This window comes from Hydra viridissima, unplaced genomic scaffold (assembly GCF_058129835.1).
Source record: "Hydra viridissima isolate aposymbiotic clone 2 unplaced genomic scaffold, HvirCarnegie_v1 scaffold_18, whole genome shotgun sequence".
Lineage (NCBI taxonomy): Eukaryota > Metazoa > Cnidaria > Hydrozoa > Anthoathecata > Hydridae > Hydra > Hydra viridissima.
Window position 1 is genome coordinate 1,567,287 of NW_028324317.1, and position 24,980 is coordinate 1,592,266.

At 30.7% G+C, this 24,980-nt stretch overlaps 2 protein-coding genes, 1 long non-coding RNA gene and 1 pseudogene across 5 annotated transcripts in view; 3 read left to right on the plus strand and 1 right to left on the minus strand.

The window, feature by feature from the left end:
* The window catches only part of LOC149876754 (uncharacterized), a 250,371-nt gene extending 248,299 nt beyond the window's left edge, over positions 1-2,072 (plus strand). Inside the window, exon 4 of the long non-coding RNA XR_016448482.1 lies at positions 8-2,072. This is a non-coding gene — a long non-coding RNA (uncharacterized LOC149876754). The remainder of the gene's footprint in view (positions 1-7) is intronic.
* Positions 1-24,980, minus strand: part of LOC149876765 (uncharacterized) — a 111,255-nt pseudogene that overhangs the window by 46,670 nt on the left and 39,605 nt on the right. The window contains exon 6 of the transcript XR_016448480.1: positions 8,655-8,883. The product of XR_016448480.1 is annotated as an uncharacterized LOC149876765 (transcript). The remainder of the gene's footprint in view (positions 1-8,654; positions 8,884-24,980) is intronic.
* LOC145180338 (uncharacterized) overlaps positions 10,861-24,980 on the plus strand; it is a 39,761-nt gene continuing 25,641 nt past the window's right edge. Inside the window, exons 1-2 of one of the 2 annotated variants that reach the window (XM_090074954.1) lie at positions 10,861-12,328; positions 19,004-19,229. In XM_090074954.1, coding sequence (XP_089931080.1) covers positions 19,217-19,229 — 13 coding nt within the window. In that variant the 5' untranslated portion in view covers positions 10,861-12,328; positions 19,004-19,216. The remainder of the gene's footprint in view (positions 12,329-19,003; positions 19,230-24,980) is intronic. The other variant, XM_090074956.1, reaches the window with a different exon arrangement.
* On the plus strand, positions 13,918-14,301 carry LOC149876770 (uncharacterized). Its single transcript, XM_090074962.1, has one exon. The coding sequence runs from the start codon at positions 13,918-13,920 to the stop codon at positions 14,299-14,301; it is 384 nt and encodes a 127-aa protein (XP_089931088.1).

Sequence of the window (24,980 nt, forward strand, 5' to 3'; positions counted from 1 at the left end):
GATTTAGAGGCAACTTGAGAATTTATTTGGCATCGTATCATTTTCGTTTCATCTTTTATTAAAACTTTCTTTGGATATTCTACAGAAGAAAACACCAATCTTTCAGAGAAGATAGTAAGACCTCCCTTTGCTCCTTACAGTGGTGGAAGAAAAAAAGTGAAGGAGAAGCAGCGATGGTAGAAGAAGAGGCAATCTTTTAAATAATTGGTTTTCATTTAGTTTTACATTTATAATTAAGACTTATTTAATTGTAAAGTTTAAAGTTTAATTTCTCAATTACTTTGTTTAGTTTAACACAAACATAAAGGTTTGAAAATGTCAATTCTGTTAACACTATTTGTTGGTAAATGTTGTATTTAGTTTTTATATCAGCTTTTGTTTACACTTTGTTAACTTAGTTTCTTTATGTAGTTGTCTGTTTGTAATTAGTTGTCTGTTTGTAGTTGGTTGTCAGTAGTTGTCTGTATTAGGTTGTCTGTAAAAGTATTGTTTTTTTCACAGTATAACAGTTTATTTTATTTTAGTTATTATATTAGTTTATAAATAATTATTGGTTACTAAATTTAGTTTCACACATAAAGGTTTGAAACATCAATTCTTTTAACACTATTTGTTGATAAATGTTGTATTTAGTTTTTACATCAACCTTCGTTTACACTTTGCATACTTGGTTTCTCTATGTAGTTGTCTGTTTGTTGTTAGTTTTCTGTTTGTAGTTAGTTTTCTGTTTGTAGTTAGTTTTCTGTTTGTAGTCAGTTGTCTGTTTTTGTTTGTGAAAGTTATTGTATTAGTTTATAAAAAATTTTATTATTTGTCTGTTTGTAGTTGTTTGTAGTCGTCTGTCTGTTTTTAACTAGTTGTCTGTTTGTAATTAGTTGTCTATAATTAGTTTTTTTTTGTAGTTGGTTGTCTGTATGTAGTTGTTTGTATGTAGCTGTTTGCAAAAGTATAGTTTATCACAGTATAAAAGTTTATTTTATTTTAGTTATTATAAATAACTATTGGTTAACAGGTTGCAAAAGAAAGAGTTTTAAGTGTTTTGCCAGTCAAAAATATTGAAGAATGTTTTTGGTTGTATTAAGTTTTTACATCAGCCTTTGTTTATATTCAGTATACTTAGTTTTTTTTATGCAGTTTGTATGTAGTTGTCTGTGTATGTAGTACTTGTGTATGTAGTTGATTGTAAAAGTGTAGTTTATCACAGTATAACAATTTATAACCATTTAGTTTGTTATAGTTATTAAATTAGTTTAAAAAAAATTATTGGTCAACAGGTTGTAAATGAAAAAGTTTTTATTTTGTCTTGAAGAATGTTTTTTAGTATTTCAGAAAGTTTTTTTCAAATGTTAAATTTTTTTCCTGTAACTATCTAAAGTCTGCTTCTGTTTTGCTTTTAGAAATCTGTTTAATGTGAAATATTGAAAATAGTTAAGCAATAGAAATCATTTACTCAGCTAAAAATACCAAGAAGTTAAATTTTCATTTAAATTTCTGACATTTTTAAAGAATTTTCAGCTTAAAAGTTGTTTTTTAGATTTTGCACTAAGCTATAGTATATAAAAGTATTTGATTGTTAACTAAGTGTTAGTTTATTATTAGTAGCTGTCATAATATATCAACAAAATGCAGAAGAAAAAAAATTATGCAATGCTTTAATACAATTGGTGGATAACTTAAGACTTAAAAATTTTAATTTTTGCATTTTATAGACAGTTTTGAGTGACCTCTTTCCATGAAAATTTATTTTTGCGTTTAAATGGTATTTTTGAGAAATGGAATAAAAATTTTAAACTTTAATTTTCGTTTCTTACATTGATAAATTTGAAATAGGTTTGCAAACTAGGAATCAATTTTGCTTGTGCACTAATTTAAAATTTCTTTGCTTTGCTGTGCGCCTCTTCAAGTTGTGAGATTTTTATGAAGGTTTTTACGAGGTGCTAAGAGTTTTTTCTTGTGTATGAATTTGTTAAGTGCTTTTGAGTATTTTGATTGAATTTTGAACTGTCTTAAGTTTACTGTTGTAAATTTTCAACCAATTTTTTATATTATTTCTTTCAATGTTTTGTTCACAACTCTCTTGTTTTATTTTCAACTCCCTTGTTTTGCTAGATTATATCAGGTTTTGAGCTCCATTGTATATAGTTCTGTCATATAGTTCTGACAGTGCAGAATTAGTTGAGGTTGAAGCCTGTAGTCAAATAGGAATTTTCTGCTTGTACTGAATACTATTGTTTTTTTTTACTTATGAAAGCTGTAAAAGATTTTTACCCTTTGAACAGTTTGTTTGAAAAGTCCACATAGTACTTAATAGCAGGAAAAAAAATTTTGGTTTCATGTGTGAAACCGAACCTTTTAATCAGTTTTTTTTTGCTATTCCTACTCTAAAACAAACTCTAAAATACGATTATAAAATGCCAGATAAAATCGCTGTTAACAGTGCAGCTTAAAATGTATTAAAATGATACTCAGGTTATAGTATTACAAAAACAGATAATGTTAATGACTCGTGCTAAATAAATTTCTTTTGACAAAAGGTTGAATGTAAAAATATTGAAAGAAGAAATTTACATCTTTTAACTGTATTTATTTACTTAGTTTTACTGATGCAACAACTGTTTTTAATGAGCAAAAGCAACTAGACCATAGAGATATATGAAATGTATCACAGGGAGAAATGCGAATCAATTATTGCGTTCATTCCTGGAGGTACATTAATAAAACTGTTCTGTTTCAGATTCACTAAGGGATTTTAACTGGAAGTTAGACAACAAAGTATTACTAATTATTATATTTTCTATTAGTTTCTGAAAGCCTCATGGAGTTTATGGCTAGCTAGTGTAATAGTTCCATGAAATGACTAATTATGTCATGTATGTCATCCAGTGTTTAGAGGCTTATCTCATTCAATAGAGAATAAGATTAATTCTATAGAAGCATTTTTGAAAAAGTCGATAAGCGAATTTCTACTATGTAAGTAGTAGTCATGTATTATCTTTGATATTGTTTTTTCAGTTCTCTTCTAGTTTTAATCAAATCTTATTATGGTTCTGAGTCAATAGACTTGTCAAATGAACCACATCTGATGCACAGTACATCTTCTAGTGCTTTGAATGCCCTGTGTAAATTCCGATGTCGGGCCGAGCTCGGCCTCCGACATTGGACCGCTATCGTTTTTGTCAGTACGGATCGATGTTGGCCAGACATCGGCTAGCCGCCCACACTTTCGCGATGCATATGCTGGCCGATGTTGAGCCGACGCGATACCGCTTATATCATACTTAAAGAATAATATTTTATATCACTAAATTTATTAATATAAAATATTATTACTTAAGTAGGAATATTTCCATTGTTTTTTATAATAGGTAATATGTTAATTTTTTATTTGTAAATAGTATTACTATTTACAAATATTATTGTAAATATTACTTATATTATTATAGTATATTATTATGAATAATGCTCAAGTAATAATATTTTAAAGTTTTTTTTTAATAATAGGTAATATGTAAATTTTTTATTTATAAATAGTGACATGTAAACAACTGAAATCAGTTTTTTGTAAGTTGAAAGTTAAACTAAGTTAAACGTTACCATGTAAGATATTTACGAAAAGTAAGGATTAGGAACTAAAATATATAAAAAAAAACACATATAAATCAAAATTAAATATATTTTTAAAATAAATTAATTTGAATCTGTCTAATCATTAAATAAATTGGATCAGCTAAAAATCCGATGTTTTCCGGGCATTGGTCTTTGTAATTCATAGGAAGACCAATGTGTGCAGCATCTAAAAAATAGTATAAAATTAAATTTTGACATATCAATAATTACAACATAGTATAAATCAAAGCGTAGTTAAGTTACTAATAAACAGCTATTATTAAAGGTGACATTATTGCATGTCACCTTTAATAAAAGTTGTTTATCAGTAACTTAATGAAGTTGGGGCAATTAATGAAGTGTATGCACCTCCAGCCGATATAAACCATTTTATATAACTACTAATTAAATAAAAAATTACTTTGGCATTTTTGATCAGGATGTGCACTGTAACAATTGTTTGTATCCACAATTTACTGCACTCCTAAGGGTGGAGTTCCATCACCGACAAATATGAAACCACAAAATCTGATGGAAAACATGAAACACAGGATTTCTTGTAATGATCAATTTAAAAATGTTGTTAAACCTGGAATTAATACTGACGTACAAGCAAACTCTCATAATTTGGATTTTGTTACAAACCCTATCACTGAATTTAAGAAAGCTCATGAGAAGGTATTCTAAAATCTTGTAAAATTTTAAAATAATGTAATAATAGTTTGTGGATGAGTATAGTGTTTATTAGCTCTGAGTTTATTTCTTTCTTTTTTTTTTTTTTTTTATACATGCACCTATTGAAAAGCAAATAAAATGGTCTTGTTTATGTAAAATTCTTTTTTCTGACTACACATTGTTAGTTTTCTATTTTAGATTTATCTCTAGTGCCTTTTTTTATTTCGTCATTCATAGTTTTAATTTATTGCAATGTTATTTTTTTCATCCTTAAAAATTTGAAACTAAAATCATCTCTCTGTAAAGCATACTATCATTTTTTAGTTTCTTTATTGTGTTGTTGTTGGGATCCCAGTTCTGGCAATATGAATGGGTTGAAGTAAAATTAGAAAGAGAAGACTGTTAAAGTTATTTTTTATATGTAGTTCCTGCTGGGATTTGGGATGTATCCGTCTTTAACAATATTCCAATCCTCACTTAAAATTGGCTCGTTGCATGCCTGACAATGAAGCAAAAACTTGATGCTACTGCAAGTCCGTTGTTCTCATATGAAACCCTTTTATCTTCACAAAAAGAAAACTGGAAAATACGATCTTTATCTTACGTTTGAAGTCCACTTCGAATATTCTCACGATCAAAGCAAAATTAGGGGTTTTGTTTCGGGAATTGGAACGTGTTTTTAACTTTTCAAGATTATTATTGCATGTAAGTATAACAGTTTTGTTTATTTGATCAAATAATGCACAAAAAAAAAAACGCAATTCTTTTGAAAACTTTCTTTTATTACCAACATCTCCATTAGAATGTTGTGTCACTCATCTGACTGTCAATTGGTGACTATTATAAAAAGACAATTGAAGTTAATAAAGCTTATAGATTCTAATAACGGGGCATGTGAATAATACATAGTGTGCAGCACAAGTGTCATAATTTTACTTTGGTTTTGTTTCGCGGAATTTTTTTTCCGCGAAACAAAACCAAAGTAAAATTTACCAGTAGAGAATTTGTCTATAACAAAATCGTTATGTTATAGACAAATTCTCTACTGGTAAAATTGTAAACGATGTTCAAATGAACACCATGTGTTGAATTTTTTTGTTAATGCTGTACAAATTCAAGACTTTATACTGCCATTTTAAGCGAAGAAAGTTAAGCTTACTCGGGTAATATTAGACAAGCCTGGCTAACAGTATTCGGTTGCACCACTAAACATTTCTTTTGAGCATAACTGTTTTTGGAAAACAATTCACTTAAATGAACGAAATCAGGCAAAAGTTGTTAAAAATTAAAATATTAATTTTTTACGACTTGATGGGTCATGACGGATTTTGTCTTTTTTTGAAAAAGGAGAATATCTTTAAAAATAATCTCTATGCACAACTTTTTCAGTAAAGTTTAGTCTAGTACACTTCGATAATTGTAATCATCCACTTGTACAACTTCTGGTTTGTGGTACGATAAGAAAATTCGACGTTTTTTATAAGCTTTCGGTGTTGCCCCTAACACTACTGAAAGGAGCGAACATCGTTAACGACACTTTGAGATATAAATTCGATAAGCAAATTTTAGGCATTTTTTTTTGTCGGGTGAACCATGTGATCAAATTTACATTTTTACTTGACAGCACCAGGTTGTAATCAAATAACAAATGTTGAAAAGCTAATAAAGAGGTAATAACTTTGGGAAATGAGTCTCTTCTCCCGTTGGTAAAAAAAATTACATAATGATTAGTAAGTCAAAGTATCAATAAAGAGCAAACAATCTTATATAGCCAATCATTTAGGATTGCTTGTTGACCTGTGTTTAAGAGATTTAAACTGGCCTATGAAATTTTAGATTTTTAAATATTTTGTAGTTGTTTCAAGCAAAACAAAAGTCATTTTCTAGTTTAAAAGTTTTACATAAAAATATGTTAAATCAGTTGTCTTGTTGCAATGTTTATTTTTTTGTATTTGATTATTATTTGAAAATGAGTTTAATGTTTCACCTAATCTTTTCTAGTTTTTGATTCATTCTCTGTTGTAGTATACTTGGTATATGTTGCAGGTACATACATACATACATGCATACATACATACATACATACATACATACATACATACATACATACATACATACATACATACATACATACATACATACATACATACATACATACATACATACATACATACATACATACATACATACATACATACATACATACATACATACATACATACATACATACATACATACATACATACATACATACATACATACATACATACATACATACATACATACATACATACATACATACATACATACATACATACATACATACATACATACATACATACATACATACATACATACATACATACATACATACATACATCTAAGTTGAGTGATTTTATATATGTTGTGTGATTTATTATATGTTGTTTATTTTTCAATTAGTACTACTAGTTTTGTGAAATTTTCATTTTTCAGCAAATGTAATAATAATAAAGAACAAGACAAGTTTTGAAAGTACATGGAAAAGTTGCAAGATCCAAATGTTTATCATCACTTATTTGTCTTTAGTCAACCTTGAAGTTTTAATTTGTAATGAAAAATAAATATCAAGCACTCTTCAAAATGCAATATATTGAAATAAGATCATAGTATCAAGCAGAATGTTTCATTGCAAAAGTAAGAAATGAAAATATGAAATGCTAATTAATCTTTTTTTTTTTTAATCACTTTAGATAATTGTGTTAAATCTCACAATGACGTTTTGCTAAAAATTTCATTCTTCCATCCAGCTTCTCAAAAAGCATGGAATATTTTCAATAAAAACATATTTTAAATTGGTAAATATAAACATTTATATTTAATTAAGATAAAATACTATTTTTATTAAATATAAATGTGTATATTTACCTGTATATTTTTTATCTATTATCGGCTGTTTCTATAAAAACAATGTCAGCCTTCGGAAACGGTATACTTAATGTCAAATTCACAATTTTTTCGAGGTGAAAACACGTCACACGCGTTTAAACAAAAATAACACGAACAAAAACGAAATTTTCTCAGACTGGTCTTAAATCACCCGAGTACTTCTCCTGAGGTGAAAATGGCTGAAATCTGTTATAAATTGCACTGAGAACCTTAAAGGTATGCGCTTATTAACTAATCCATAATACGCGAACATAACTAATCCATGCAGGATTAAGGGAGAGTTGCATTCTAAGAAAGTTTTCATAAATGTGTAGTGGAATTCGAAAGTATTGACTATAAAACATTGGGAAGTGTGAATCATTTGAATATCAGTAAATGCTATAGAAAGACCAGTTTTGTGAATTTTTGGAATTAAATTGAGTTCTAGTAAATTTCAAATATTTGAACTGTACATCCATTTGTTATTTTTTTACCTAAAAAAGATAAAAGCCAATATTTATGTATATGGATTCCTTTAAACTTGCTTTTAAAAAACTTTTAGCAAACTTTAGAAATTTTGCCTGTCTAATTAAAGTTTATGACCGTCATCTGAATGTTAGGCTTGAAGTGATCTTCTTCATTGGAGCAGAATTGTTAAAGTTTTTTATATGATGGCCTCTTCGAATTAGAAAATAGGCTCGAAAAGACCGGAGATAATAATCGCTTTTTTTAAATGCAATACTTCCGGCTTTGAAGTATGAAAAAAAGGTTTGTAGTAATAAAATCTGGTTTGAGAATCTTAATATCAACGATTAAGTTTTTATTCTTTTCCTTGTTTACGGGTTGTTTGAGGGTTCTTCCAGAGTTTATTAGCTACGTGAATATTTACAGCGATGTTGAAAAAAATGACTGAAAACAGACTTTTTAGTTTTAAACTGTAATTTTTAAAAAAAGAAAGTAGTAAAATATTACTCAAAAAAAGGTTTGTAGCAACAACAGTGATGTGTTTTGACTTTTTTTTATTCTAAAACACGCAAATTTTTTTTTAAATGGCCATGGAAAGGGCCGTGGAAAGGATTACACTGAGGATAAACTTTTATTGGCCAGAAACGTTTATTGATCAGATCCGTAAACAAGGCAAATACTATAAAGATATTGTTCTGCCGCGGTTACCAATGCATTTAATTTTGAACAGGTGTGTAGCTATAAGTAAACTTTTTTTTCTGAGCAATATTTCTTATGAACATTTTTGTATGAGTGTGTTTTTTAAACTTTTTCTATAAATTTATTTACATATTTCTAATATATTAAAACAAATCAGGATTTTTAAAAACGATTAAAATAATTGACAACTTCGATTTTCCATTCCCTATCTTTTATTACATATCTTTCAAAACTTTTTATTTTCCATTTACATTCGTTTCATATCTCTTAAACAGATTGCTATATTATTTTTTGCAGCCAATGTTGATGGATGATTGATTCCTAAAACATTCGTTCGTATTTTATCAACTTGATAATAAATTTCTAAAGCTTCATTACATTTTCCCATATCATTCAAACAGAGTGCTATATTATTTTTTGTAGCCAATGTTGATGGATGATTGATACCTATAATATCCGTTTGTATTTTATCAACTTGATAATAAATTTCTAAAGCTTCATTATATTTTCCCATTTCATTCAAACAGATTGCTATACTATATTTTGATTTTAAGGTTATTTCATTTTCAGTTCCATAAGACTTTGTGTTATACTTTTCAATGGCATCGAGAATGTTTATTGCTTCTCGAAAAAAACCTTTGTTTGATAAGAAACTTTGGATTCTCTCACTCTGTTGATGGAACACTTCACACATTTTTGGTTTGTTAATGCGAAACATATGGATCAAATGGTTATAGAAGTGCTTCCCATCGTCAATGTGTTCCTTTACCACTTCCAACTCTAATTTTAGAAAATGGGCGATGTATACGTTGCATATTTCTGTTATTTCTTTGCGTTTTTGATAACATTTACACGCTAACTGGGTCATTTCGTGCATCGCGTACCTATCATTGTCATCGTCGAAGCGATCAAGCAACGAATAACTTACTAGTAAACTTATTGCTCGATTTATCAAAAGCTCTTCGTTTATTTTCAAGTGTTTTGAAATACCCTGAATAAACTTTTTTGTAATGTGTTGACCGTCGCAATACGATAAATGGTTTAAAATTTCCATCGATTTTTCATTCGATGTTTCTATTTTGTTTAATACTATGCTAATTGATGTTATAGTAGACTTTGTTCCCTGTTCAGTTTGGATACCTTCCTCGAGCATTTCGAAAGAATATGATCGAAAGAGATCTATATATTCCTTCAAAGAAACGCTGTTGCTGCTTATATAGAGAATGGCTTGATTAATGGCGAGTGGATGATATTGAAGCACTTTGGTTATTTCTTTTAGTTTTTCGTCATCGTTTGTTAATATTTGTTTAATATTTTTTTTTGCAAAAAGTAACGCATCTTGAGGCGAGAAAGAATTAACTTGAATTTGATTAACATTGGTAGACCATGATTTCCATTGCGATGTTACCAAAGTAAATGCATTTTTTTTATTTGATACGTATTTTTCAAAATTCTTCACACTCTCATCGTCGACGTTGTCGAAGATGTAAAGCGTTTTTTCTCTTTCAAAGTAGTGATGTATTTTTCTAGAAATTACTTCAATATCAAACGGATCGCCTTGAGGATCTCTTACGCTTAACCCTAGTTGGTGACAGAGATTAGTCAGAGAAACTTGTATTTTATCAAATGCTGCATCCACCCACACAATACTATCAAAATATTCGTTATAAAATGCTGCATATTTTCTAGCGAGCTGAGTCTTTCCAATTCCAGACATTCCAGTTAAAATCGTGACTGATTTACCCGCATCGTTTGTTTGGCACACGTATTTATGAATTTGATTAAGTTCGTCCTCACGTGAAAAGAAGGCTTTTGTCGGCGGCAGGATACCGAAAATGGAGTGTCGGGATATTAACTCTAAAATACGAAAACATTTAATTTTTAACTACAAGGTGACATTTTTGAGGAATGTTTAGAAGTCAGTTTTTGAAAGTGTTTTGAAAAAGTTGAAAAAAACTTTTGTTCGTTAGAAGTTTATGCAGTATTACTCTTTGGGGAAGGGTTGGAGGTTATAATCGTGCAATGCAGGACGGCTGCAAAAAAAATTAAGTTAAGGAATCACATTCAGCTTTTATGTCATATTTTTAAATAATATTGTTAACTTAGTAACTAAATATAATAATGCTATAAATAACTAAGTTTTTGATTTATTTCATTTGGGAATTTAATCCGCAAAATTGCTAAATGATTTTGCAGATGAAAAGGCCCGAAGTTTTGTGACAAATTTGCTAAATAAATTAAGGAAAGTTTGTCCTTTTCAAAAATGTTTGTGTCAGGTATAAAATCTTTTAATGTTATGTAGTGCTTTAACTTTTTTTGTATGTTTTTTTTTTTTTTTTTTTTTTTTTTTTTTTTTTATCTCTAATAAATATTCAGGGGCCACAGGAGAACATCGGCATGCAACAGCGGCACAAAAATTATCAAGCTCAAAATACCTACTTCGTTCGCATTCACTGATCAAATCTTCACGCTTGCAAAAAAGTAATCCTCTTTTCATGTCTCGCCATTTTTTTGATGGATTACTTTTACGCCATTGGTTCAATATTTGCAAAGTTTGTTCTCTCGTCGTTTCAAATTCTTCTTTTACATTATCGATTGCTGAGTCATCAATCAAAAGACATCGAGCAAACTTTTGCCAATCATATGTCAACAAATCAGCAAGCGTTGTAAACACATCTTGTGGAAACTTTTCAACTAAGAGAGAAGGTTTTTTTTGGAAATCGAAAATCTGTCTCGAATGGGAAATATTAAAAATATTTTATTACCCTTTATATCGTTGAACTCGTTCTCCATGACAACTTCGTCTTTTAAAGCCGTTCTACGAAAAAGAGGTCCGTTAATTGCAATGATAAATTTCAGTAAAACGCTCTTCAGTTCATCAGCTTTGTTAGCAAACTATTTTCACGGTTAATAAACGAGTACGAAGAAATAGGTGCTGCGTCAAAATATTTAGAGGAGTTTTAGAAGTGAAATAAACAGTTTGATATCAGATATTTCAGGAACTCCCTTAGTCACTGAAACAAAACTGTCATCCCAGTAAACTTCCTATTGATGGAATACATTTTATTGACTGTTAAAGTGGTTTGACTTACGGCGACTCTGCACCTTAAGAACAAAAAAGATGCCAATAATCCATCTTCCCAAAAGCAACTATATTAAAAGAAACTTGAGCAATTCTCAAGAATGCAGCAGTACCTGCACGATTGAGATCTGCATAAATTAGGACTTGTGGAAATATTTTGAAATAATTATTAATAAAGCAATAAAGAACAGTTTTGAAGTCCAAAACGAAGCACTAAGAAGCTTTTAATTGTAAGACGAATTTTCAATTGAAAGACGTGTTTTCAAAAGGTACATAAGTCATACATGTTTTCTTTTATCTTTTTAACTATATTTATGACAGTTTATAATGTGAGAGGTTTTTCAAGAAAGGTTCTTAATCAGATTTCTGATATTTTGGTTTCTTGTATTAAACTTTTCATATTCAAGATTTGTTATTCCATTACAAACTTTGTAATTATTCATGTACTCTTACTTCATCCTGCCTTTGTTATTCACTTCAATAAAGCCATATTTTCCTCTTTTTTCACCGGCTTTTCTAACTATGAAGCTAAAATTGTTGAAAAATCAGGTAACAAATAACAAGAGTACAACAAAAGTAGATGACCTACCGGTTCATTTCGCACTATATTATCTCCATTATCGCACTATATTATCTCCATTTTTCTTATTACAAAAGTTCTTTTCTGCGATCTTTATGTAAACAGCTGGTTGATCGACAAAACAAGTATTGAATTCTACTGTTTTTCTCGAACTGATATAAACCAGCACGTTGAAAATTTCAAACTGAATCATGCAACAGCAAACCATAGAAAACAAAAAAGCAAAAACCCATTAAATCAATAAAATGTTTGAACTGGTTTTAGTATAATGAAAAATTACCAACCGAAATCTGCGATGAACCAAACGGAGATCGGTAAGTTCTTATTTCAGTTGTTTTTTTGTTTTAGTTTTAGTTGTTGAAAAGTTTCACTTAAAAACGTTTCAAGTTACGTCACGATATTGCAATCAAAAAGTTCAGTTAAAATAAAACAATTCGAAATAAAAGCAATCATTCAAAATATAAAGGAACCATTAGAAAGTTACAAATAAAAATAAATAACATTAACAAATATGACAATCAAAGTTTTTAGTTGTCTTCAGTTCGCTATGTCTTTAAAGAAACGCGTTTTTTCTCGCTCCAGCTTCCTAGTGTTTTCTGGATCAAGTGAATCTAGCTCGTTTATCTAGTTAACTTTATTGCATTGAGGTTAAACTCTGTTGTTGATTTTTTTAAAACTGATGTCAGATTATTTTATTTTTTAAAACAATTGGCGTCGATGAGTGAGAGTCTTAATCAAATAAAAGTAGGGGCTTAACAAAACAAAAGGATGGAATTATATTATTAACACGTTCGCTGCCGAGCTATTTTAAACTATGCGTTATTTCTTTGCCGAGCCATAATGTCTACAATGATTAATTTTTGCCGAGGCTGTTTTGAGTGGTTTCATTCTCATTGCCAAAGCTAGATATCAACATTCCAATAAAAAAAATGTTTTTAATCTGAAAAAATTTTATAGTATTTTTTATTCTGAATATAACTGACAAAAAAAAAAGCACTACGAGTATACTCGTAGTTTGGCAATGGCGAAGGAATTTTTTTCTCCAGTGCCAAAGTACTCGTAACACCGTAATGAGTATAACTCATTGTGGTGACTACATCTTTTCAAGATGTAATTGAGAACTTGAAAGTTGTAATTAAGAAACGTAAGATGTAATTGACAAATACAACAGGTAATTTAGAAGTCGCAAAATGTAATTAAGAAACACAACATGTAATTAAGAAATTTTAAAATGTAACTGAGAAACCCAACATGTAAATAAGTAATCGCAATATGTAATTTGAAACATATATTATAAGCTTTTCTCAATTACAACTTTCATCTTCTCAATTACATCTTACATTTCTTAATTACAACTTTCATCTTCTCAATTACATCTTACGTTTCTTAATTACAACTTCCATGTTCTAAATTACATATTGCGACTTTTAAATTACATTTTGTATTTCTCAATTACATCTTACGTTTCTTAATTACAACTTTCAAGTTCTCACTTACATCTTGAAAAGGTGTAGTAATGTAGCTTATTTTATGCATTATTATTATAAATAGTGTTTCAATTTTTTTGCACATGCACATTGGCAGATATCATGAGTAAAAAAGGTAATTTATATTTTGTTTTCTTAATTCTAAATTGTTGTGTTTTTTAGACTAGAAGCTAAAATATGTTTGATAACTACATTATACTGTATGTTATTGAAAATGTGAAAAAAAATTTTAAGTACACAATAAGATGTTTTTTAATACATTAAAAAACATTTTAGTGTGCACTTCGAATTTTTTACACAGTATACTAATTAATGTGTTTTATAGATGAGTAATTTCTTTTTTATAAACTGATAATTATAAATTTATCTATCTCCTATTAGCTCAACACAGATATTCCACAATTGGATCAGCACATATGATAATGGAAGATTGTGAGGATAGTGAAGATGATGATATTGAAGATTCGGATTCATTTTTTGCTTATACTACTACGTCTTCGAGCTTGACTGCATCAGAATCAGGTTCTGAAGATAATAACGCTGAAGAAAGTGATGACAATCAGTACACAGACGTTCATCTAGCAGCCACTGCAGAGGATTTTTTAATGCCGCCGAAAAGAGCTAGAACAACGGGTGGTCCATCTAGAAATTCAAACCAATGGAAAGATGAGCCGAATATTGTAAAACAAATTCAATTTTCTGCGGATCCTGGTTTGAAGATAAACATGGAGAGCAAGAAACCATTAGATTTCTTTAGACTATTTACAGAAGAGCTTTACTTTAGACAGAAGAGCTTATAAATACTATGGTAGTTGAAACTAATCGCTACGCAACGCAAGAAATAAATAAGCGGCGTCCCCTCAGAAGAAGCTCACGTTTTAAAGATTGGAAACCAATAAATTCAGAAGATATGCGGCAGTTCCTTGGAGTTCTTCTTCATATGGGGTGTGTCAAAATGCCATCTTTAGAACACTATTGGTCTAAGAACAGTCTCTATAGATTTCCCTTATTTTCTAGAATAATGTCACGAAATAAATTCCAACTATTATTACGGTTTTGGCATTTTATTAATAATGAAGATTCGGGTAGTGGACGCTTGTGTAAAATTATTGGACTTCTCGATCACTTAAATAATGCAATGGATAACATCTACTGTCCTAATAAAAATATATCAATCGATGAGTCAATGATGCTTTGGAAGGGACGTCTTGTATTCAGGCAGTATGTGAAAAATAAAAGACATAAGTATAGTATCAAGTTCTATGAGCTTTGCGAATCAGATGGTATTGTACTAAAAGTAAAAATCTACTCTGGCGAGACAACTCTCGATAAACATTTGTTGGGTCAAACGGGAGCTATTGTTTTAGATTTAATGGAAAAATTTCTGGGAAAAGGTTATCACCTGTACACCGATAGCTTTTACAATTCCTTTGAATTAACAAAGCACATGATAAATCAAAAAACACATATTTGTGGTACTTTAAGAACTGATCGAAAGTCAAATCCAAAAGAGTGTACAAAAGCAAAACTGAAACAGGGAGACGCCAAAGGCAGAAGCAGAGAGGGTCTAGTGGTTGCTAAATGGAAAGACAAAAGAGACGTGCTAATGATTAGCAACTTGCATTCGTTGCAAATGATTGAAGTGACAGACAGGAGAGGAGAGAAGAAAATGAAACCCAACATTATTAAAGATTACAATCAATATATCTCAGAAGTAGATAGGGCAGAACAAATGGTATCATATTATGATTGCCTAAGAAAGACAATCAGATGGTATAAAAAAGTAGCAGTTCATCTCTTTGATACTTTTTTGTTTAATGCTTACTGTCTAAACAGCAAATATGGGGTAGATCACACAATTTCCTTGTTTAAGTTTAGAGAATTAGTTGTTACGGACTTATTGGGTGAACGTTTGAATAAAATTGTGCCTCGAATCACCAATAATAGCTTCCACTACTTGTCTTCAATACCACCGAATGAAAAGAAAAAATTCCCAACCAAACCATGTCGAGTCTGCTCTAAAATAAAACGTAAAGAAACACGATATGAATGTGCTGTTTGTGAAAATAGACCTCCGTTATGTATTGGCGAATGTTTCAGAATGTATCATTCAACAGAATAGGTTTACACTTGAATTTTCATGAAATAAAATTAAATCAATATCAATGTTTTATTTTTATCTGTTTTAAGCTATTTCTGTCTTTATCCGCATTTTTTGTTAGGTTCCCTGGATTTTTAAAATAAAAACTTGAATGTAATATTTTCTGAAATCAAATATGAAGCTAAGAAAAAAAAAAAAAAAAAAGAACAGACAAAGCCAGTCATGCACAAATGATATTTGAAATAAGTTAGTATAACTACGAGTATTCTCGTAGTTGGCAAGCTCATGACGCCAGCTTACTACGAGTATTCTCGTAGTTGGCAAATAAATGACGCCAACTTACTACGAGTATACTCGTAGTTGGCAAATAAATGACGCCATCTTACTACGAGTATACTCGTAGTTGGCAGCGAACGTGTTAAAGCGAAATAAGTCCAAAACGAGGCATCCTGAAATAGACTATTTTTCACTGTGTACTACGCGTCCGCTCTGACAATAAAAAGGAAATAGCGAAATGTTTAGAGAACTGTTTAACATTTTGAAAAAAATTTTTTCACTAAACTTTAGTTATGAGATATTGTTCGTGTATACATAATAATTATTAAAAAAAAAGTACGGACCTTTTAGGAACCATTTCATTCCGGTTTTTTAGGCGGTTTATGCAGACTTAATTGATTTTTGATTAGAAAGATAAAAAACCGACCGTTTTTCTTATTTGAAAATCTAATTCTGATATATCAGTTTATCTTTGTTACAGGTTTTTTTCGTCTCCCGTTTACTTTTCCCGTTTTTATTTAACAACCTTTTGTTATAAAAGTAAAAGAAAAACCGCAGGATAAGAAATCCCTTCGATTGCAGAATGAAAGTTCTGATGTGAAAATAGGTTTTTAATAAAATGTGGCTATGAAGATAACCACTTTTTAAAAGTTGCTTCTTAACTTCAATTGCATGGTTTTATGATACTTTCTTGATTTCTTTTCTTAATATTGACCATTACTCTTTGACTTCCTAAAATTGTTTAACTACAAACATTAAAATTTAAAAAATTTTAAAAAGTTTTATTTTTATTATGAATAAATAAAAAGTTTAAGACAATATCTATAAGTAAAGTAAAAAAAAGTTTAAAAGTAAAGTTTAAGACATAAAATATTTATTATAATCTATTATCAAATTCTTATTCTTATTATGACACATTCAAGTAAAAAACTGTATTCACTGTAATTAATATATAAAATTGAAATATGATTAAAATTTTCGTTCGAAATAATAATAAAAATAATAAGATCATTATAAGTTAAAGTACCTTTAGATGACTGACTGTTAAAAATTGCTTTATCAAAAATGCTCATTAAAAATACATACTTAATATTTCTTTCCAACTTCTGAAATCAATAGTTTTTTATGAAATTTAAGATGCTCTTAGTTATGATCGAAAATAAGAAAGTTTATAACTCAAATTTATGTCTCACAACCCTCATTTCGAGCAACATTTACAACAAGCCCTCAAGAATTGCACAACGCATTACTAATGGAGACGGCAATCAAACCCTTTTTTTAAAAATTCGGTTTCGGTTCGGTATCAACACATTTGTTTTTTTATTGGTTACAAAGCTTTACATCCACAATGATAAAACACAAATAAATTAAAGTAATATTAAGTGGTTAAAGCATTGCAAACTATTTGAAATAACTTGCAGTGCTTTTATACTGCAACTTCAAAAGTTCAAAAAATAATGCAGTTGCTAATAGCTGCAGTTAAAGTGCACAAAACATTAAAACAGTAACTTTCTGAACACAGATAATGGTAGCTTAAGTAGCTTACTGTCAGTCTAGTAATCAGGCCTGCATGCTGTATTTGAGAAACATCAGCATTTCAAATGTTTCTGGGTTTAAGCGACATCTTCGCTCACTCATCGTCACCCCACACACTGAAAACACTCTTTCATTGGCAGTACTTGTAGCAGGACTAGCCAACAACTTTTTACCAATCAATGCCATCATCGGAAGCTTATGTTCACGCTGATTGTCTTTCCAGAAATGCAATGTATCACACCCTGTCACGTGCAGTGTTAACTATTTGTCAAGTTCATGTCTTGTGTCATTACTGTCGGCCTTAGACAATCTAATGGCAGCTGTTTTAATGTTTGCTAGCAAATCATACGATTCAGGGTCAGCTTTATTCTTCTTTGAAGGAGGCAGCTGATCTGAATGACTGCATTCACTAAAGCTGTATTCACTAAAGAGTCCTTGCGTATCACCTGATTTGGTTAAGAAATAATTTTGTCTAGCATACTACGCATCTCTGAATACAAAATTGCGATTTTCTATATTGACGAAAGACAAGTATTTGTAAGAAGAAACAGTAAGTGTTTATAGCTTGCGCAAAGGATGAGTAATAGATTTTTTATTCAAGCTGGACAGAAAAGATGCCTTCAAATCACGCATACTGTCACTGTCTGAACCATTGATCTTACAGACTGACCGAAGACAATATAGTATTGGCCATACACTAAATTAGCACCAGAAGATTTTCAACAGCTCTATTCAGATAATGACCTGCACAGCTAAGTCTAACATCGTTGCGATAAGCCAACTTCGTATCACTCTCTTTGTCAGTCACAAATACCGAGTTGTCACTTCTTATAGTCTGAGGAAAAAGTTTTTTAATTATTTCAGTTGTCTTTACTTTTACGGCAATGCCAGTTTTAGACTCACTAAACTCAAATAATCCATCACGTTTACTTATAAAACAATAACTACTGTTTAAGTAATGCGATTTAAAACTCTGAAAAGAGTATTTTAAAATGTCATCGGTCCAGTGATCAGTTGTTATTGCGACATGAGTAACCCCAGCAGGTTTGTCTTTCAGCTTTCGAACACATTCGTTGTAAAACTTTGGAAGTAGTGTCTTAGAAAGCATTGTTCGATCACACATAATATCCTCAAGTTGCAACAATCCATATTTCAATCCAATATCAATCATTGTTTGAGCTAAGTGACGGAACCCATCATCCTGAACACACGAGAATGGTTGAATGTCTTTAGCAATCATGCACAGGGTTGCACGCTGAGCACTTTCACGTATGTGTTTAGAAGCCTGTAAAGCATAAAGTAATAAACAATAGACATTAAATACATTGCAGTACATAATGGCTTTTTTTTTTGTACTACAAAAAAGATTGTATTTCTAAAATATTACTAAAAACTTGTAACTAATATATTTTGCTATCAATGGCAGCAAGTAACAAGCGGAAAATTAAACAGTAAATAGAAAAAAGCAAGATCCGCTTACTATATAACTACATTATTATAACCTGTCTTTTTAGGTAAAAAGCTTGTCGTTTTTAATTGTCCAGGTTATGTATTGATTTTATTAATGTTGATATATTATGTCTTTCTAGAGTTGTAGTATGACCAATTTGGCACTGACAACCATAATCCACACTGGTTACAAACGGCAAACTCCTTGACAACCTGTTGATTACAACATGATTACTCGTAGTTATACAAAACTCAAATAAAATCTATTGTAACTAAGGTCAATTGTCACTATTTAGCATCAGTTAATTATCAAACTTGAATGCTGCTCAGTTTGGCATTGTATGCAATAGGCAATGCCTAAGAAATGTAAGTGATTATTGATTAATTGAAATATTTATAAAACTAAATAATCATATATGCAGTAAGTCTAGCGACAAACCTCATCCCCAACTTCAACGCAACGGAAGCGTGTCCAGCATTGACTCTTAGTCCATTAGTCTAAGCGTGCCGCTCCGTATCAAAATCTCCAACACTTTTTTGGTCCATTTGTGAGTTAGTTTACTGTCACTCATTATTACTAAAAATTATGTAACTATCGTAATCAATAATTACTATGATATGAATAAAAGCTCAGAACATTAACAACACCTCAATACTACAAATGTTCAGGGCTTTCGAGAGCGTCAATGGCGCCCGGGTCAAAATTGGAGAATGGCGCCCCTTTTCAAGCCAAAGAAATTAGGTTACAAGCCAAGATGTTAGGTTTCACATTGTTTGTCTTTAAAATGTTTTCTATTTATTGTAAAAAAAAAAAAAAATTTCGATGGATCGTCCGGTGCCCCTTCAAGCTTGGCGCCCGGGTCAACTTGCCCTCTGTGCCCCCCCCCACCTCTTGAAGGCCCGCAAATGATTAAAAAACATTTCCAGTTTGGTTAGTAATGTTATATATTGTAAACTTATGGAGAGGTTAGAACTATTTTCTTCTATTTCCCATTTAAAAAGTTGGTTGAAAGTTTTTAGTTTTTCTCTAAAAGTAAGAGTTATTTAAAACTTTAGCTTAGTTTTTATTGAAATAGGAACTTATGCTTTAAATAATTTCTATTTAAACAAATTATTTAGAGAAAAAATTAAAAAATAAAATATATTTTAAAAGTGATTATTACTTGCTAAAATTACTTTTAAAATATATTTTATTTTTTGATTTTCTCCCAATATTTAAAATGAGAAAACAAAATAATTTTAACTTCATGGTATGTTACGTATAAGGTTATGTATTATGTTATGTATTATGTTATGTATTGCAGAGATATGCGAATCGCGAAAGTTTCACTTTTGCAAACCTCTACTTGGCTTAGTTAGGGTTAGGACAGTTGATTTGATTCGGTTCGTTCCCAACAATTTTAAAGTGCAGGTTTGGTTTGGTAAAAACTACAGATAAAATAATCAAGGGAGATTTGTTTCAAAGTCGAGGCTTCGACATCACTAAAAGTTGTGTGTGAACGTGATTCGAAGTCGTTAAAAGTTGTATAAAATTTAATTAAACGGTATTCAAAATTGTATTACTTTGAACAAATATATTTTCGCGGTTTTCAAAATCGTAAAAAGTTATAAGAAATTTTAATTTGACGGTTTTCAAAATTGTATCAGTTCAATTAAAGTATATTTTCGCAGTTTTCAAAATTGTATAAATTCGAAAATGGCGTTTTTTAAAATTGTTTAAAATTTCTAACGACTCTCAAATTCGCTTCCAAATATGTAACTGTCTTCGAAATCGTTTGAATAAACGAAACGAGTACATACAAAAAGTAAACAAACGAACGTCGCGTGACTTCGTTCAGATTTTAAGCTCAATGACTTCAACTTCAAGTTCTATAAACAAAAGTTAAAATTGAAGTGAAGTGATAAGCTATATTTTAAGTTGAACTTGTATATGACTGAACTAGTCCTATTATACTCTTCCCTTCTATTCTCCTAAACTCCAAATCTATTTCCCTTAGATTTGGAAAAAAACACAATCTATGAGAAGCTACCTATGTTCAGGTTCAAAGACATCGATATAAAGTAAAGCGAAGTGATAACTGCTTTGGTATATGCTAGCAATATCTGCCATTCTAAGTTCTAATTTCTAAATAATAAAAATTTGAAGTATACACTACAGTAATATTACAGAAATAAAGAATCAACAAAAGATATACTAAGACCCTTGCATTTATTTAACAATCGTTCTAGATTTCAAAAATCCAATTCATTAAACATGTGAAAAAACTATTTGCATATTATAGATTATCTAATCTAAAACAATCCTAGCATGCTTACCCTATTAAAGAATATTTAGTCGTCCGCTTCTAGTCTTTCATTCTCATTTTTTTGTGCTAGTTCTTGGCCTTGGTAGCCTAAATAATGTCTGTCTCACCTTTCCAGTTCAACAATACTGGAGATTTCATTTTTAATGTAGCGGTATCATCATCATCATCATCATCATCATCATCATCATCATCATCATCATCATCATCATCATCATCATCATCATCATCATCGTCATCATCATCATCATCATCATCATCATCGTCATCATCATCGTCATCATCATCATCATCATCATCATCATCATCATCATCATCATCATCATCATCATCATCATCATCATCATCATATCTTAGTCTGAGTCATCATCATCATTATTTTAATCTCTGTCTTGAGCAGGTTTAGCTGCCATTTGCTTTTCCTTCGAGCGGTATTCCGAAACTGGCAGAAAGAAGTTTAACAGATCAAAGTTCTCGTTGATCAAGACTAACTTCTCAGTGGTTTTTGGAGACAACCCGCATCTCTTTTTGTGGACCATCTGTCCAGCTTCACTAAAGGCCCGCTCACTTGACTTGAGGACTTAAGGCTGGCAGGCAATAATACTCTCGTGCAAGCCCTGCCAAGATGTGCATCTCTCTGCGATACGTCCTCCACTAGTCATGGATATCAACCTTCGAATCTATCACAGTTGTTTCTCTGAATTTTGCCCACTCAACGGTAATTGGAGGACCCTCAGCTGTAGCATTTGTCTGCCTGAATTGACTGGACACAGTCTAAAAAGAAGGAGGAAGTGAAACGTTTAGGAAACTTGGTATAACTTCGCTTACTTTAATCTAAAACTGTTTAAATTGAAATAGCTTTTAAAAGTTCGTTTAACTTTTACCCGTTTTTCGAGTTCTAATATGAGCTCAACCATGAAAGGACCTACTCCAGTGATTCTGTTCTTTCTAATTTCTTTGACCCTTAGAGAAGCAGACCCATCTACGAAATGAACAAAGGCTGTCAGTGCTCAATCCATTGTAGTTTTCTTATCACTCGACATTAGCTCAGAGATGATTCGGCATGAGGTTAGGAGTGGCAGAGTAGTTTTAACCAGCTAAAATTGGTCATAAACTCTTACAAAACTTCGTTTGAAATTATAAAATGTTTGTAAAAACTTTACATTAAGTCGTAAAACTTCGCATTTGTATCTAATTAAAAAGTTACCATTCATCTGGAGGCACTTCTTTTCCAAAACACCTTCAGCAAGAGGAGAGTGATAGACTAAGGTTGAGATTGTCCTGCATGCATCGATAGCAAACTTGATATCAAGCTTTTTGTTGACAGTCCTTTCCAGGGCCATGTTAAGCTTGTGGTCAATGCACGTGATTGAACCACTTTCAAGATCAGCAATAGTCTCTGACTTTTTCAATGCAGCTTTTATATGTGAAGCTTGGTCACACACAACAACACGCTTCTTGACCACTTTGAGTGACATAAAACTTTAAACCAAGTTGTCCAACTGAGTAGCAATGTTCTGACCAATGTGCTTACCTGGGAATGGAACAATTCCAATAGTCACCTTTTGTAGAACAAACTCCTTGGTGATGTAATGAAGAGTCACCGCCATGAATGGATTGTAGTTGCGTGAGGTCCAGATGTCAGTGCTAATTGCAACTCGATCGCAATGAGGAAATTCCTTACCAAACATGCTCCTTATGGCCATCTGTAGATTCCTGTAGAGGAGAGGTGACTTTAAGTGAGCCATGCAGGCACCACTTTTAATCTTAAACCTCGAGTCAAAGTGGGGAGGCAGTCTTTGGAACGGGATAGAGTCACACATGGAAAAAGACTGACTATCAGTTACAAGGTAAATCAAAAGCTCCATGTCGCCACGAAGTTAAGTGGTGCTCTGTGTTAGATAGCACAGATTCTTTCTAGCTTTTAGAACCCTTTTTCTTTCCTGTTGCCTAAAAAAAATTGTATGCATTTGTTAATATTAAATTAAGTTCGGATACCGTTGTTTACATCAATAAAAAATTGTTTAACTTCGCTGCATCGCATCGTAACATGCATTATTTATCTAAATTACTAGTGCTAACTGTTTCCTGTTCATTTTCTGATATCAATGAACTAAAAAATGCAAAATAGATATTTTGCATTTTTTAGTTCATTGATTTTTTTTATTTGGCAAGAAAATATGCGAAGAAAGCAAACGTTGATAATTATTTTTACTTTCATTTTTGCTTATTAAAAAAAACAAGGACTTTGTTCTTCATCTTTTGCTTTCAACGTTTATAGTTTCACAGAAAAAAAAAATATAACCATTAATTATAAACATGTAATACATCAATATTAGTACTTTTGGGTCAGAAAATCTAAATTTGTTATAAAAAAATAAATTTTTCGCGTACCTAAGATGCGTATTACGCGGGCGTAAGCGTCCCAGTGCATTTATGCGAGCTAACATTGATTTAAATAAAAAATTTGGATTCCTCAATCTCAAATACCATTTAAAGCACGTATACATTATATTCCACATATTTTTAAAATGAATTTTACGTATATCTATGCGCGCACTACACACGCGTATGCTTGTTAGAATCTTTTACGCGCACGAAGATAGGTGTAAACAAAAAAATTTGGGTTCCTCAAACCAAAACGCGCAAATATACTATTTGAAATAAAAGGTTTGGATTTAAAAACCAAAATCCCGTTTTATCTTATTTTACTATTCTATGCCCAAAACACAAAAAAGAAAAAGGTATTATCAGCAAAAACAGTTTTATTTTGTTTTATTTTTAAAGTTTTATAATTACATAATTTTGAGGCATGTTCTTAAAAAAGTCAACTGCGGAAAAAAAGGCATTTTCTTCAATTGCAGCTATTATGGACGGTTGCTATGACAATTTTATTTTTTGTTAGAAAAAACTCCATCATTATATGAAACTTGTCAATATGCAAAACCATTAAACAAGAAAAAAGAAGAAAATTATAGGGTTAAAGGAAGAATACCTGCTAACGCTACAAAGGGTTTCCATTGTGCAATGGACCTCATTCTATTATTAAATAATTAAAATTTCTAACTTTGAAAATATGCTGTCTCTTGCATGAGATTTTATAGTAAAAAATATTAGTATTAAAAAGTATTCCGCACAGTGACCATAGCTCCAAAAAATTGTTGAATACAAAAGGAAGCCTCATTCTTCTATGTCTGTGGTCAGTTTCTCAGAACAAAAAGTAAATATTTTGTTTTGGTTACGAGTTTTTACGGACAATTAGAGACCAGACACAAACGCTGATTAAAAGATAACTGGTAAAAACCTGTTTCAGAGGACCATGACTAAAAGGCCGAAACAAAAACACTTAACAAAAGTGAAGATAAAATCCATTGTCTATTCTAGAAACAGCACCTAATTGTTGGATTTTTTAAATTAGTTTTTCAATTAGTTGTTGGAAAACCTGCAACACACAGAAAAAAAAATTGTTGAGAAAATTTAAAAATCAACGGGAAGATTATTGACAGAAATTTTAAGGGAAGACTTTTATAAGAGAAAATCTAGAGAATGTTTTTGGAAATTTTTCTTTTTTTTTTAAAGAGATTAAAAAAAAAAAGAGAGATTTTGAAAAAAGAAGTAAAGAAGTAAAGGGATATTTTTTAAAAGAAAAAAAAAAATTTTAAAGTAAGAAAAATTCTAATATAAAAAGACACTTTACCCATGAATGCAATGGTGATAAGAAAAAAAAACTTTGGTCGTCAGTCCCATGGTGGTAAGAGAATATTTTTAAATGACTTTTGATTGCATATTTACTTACCTGACGGGGAAGTAAACC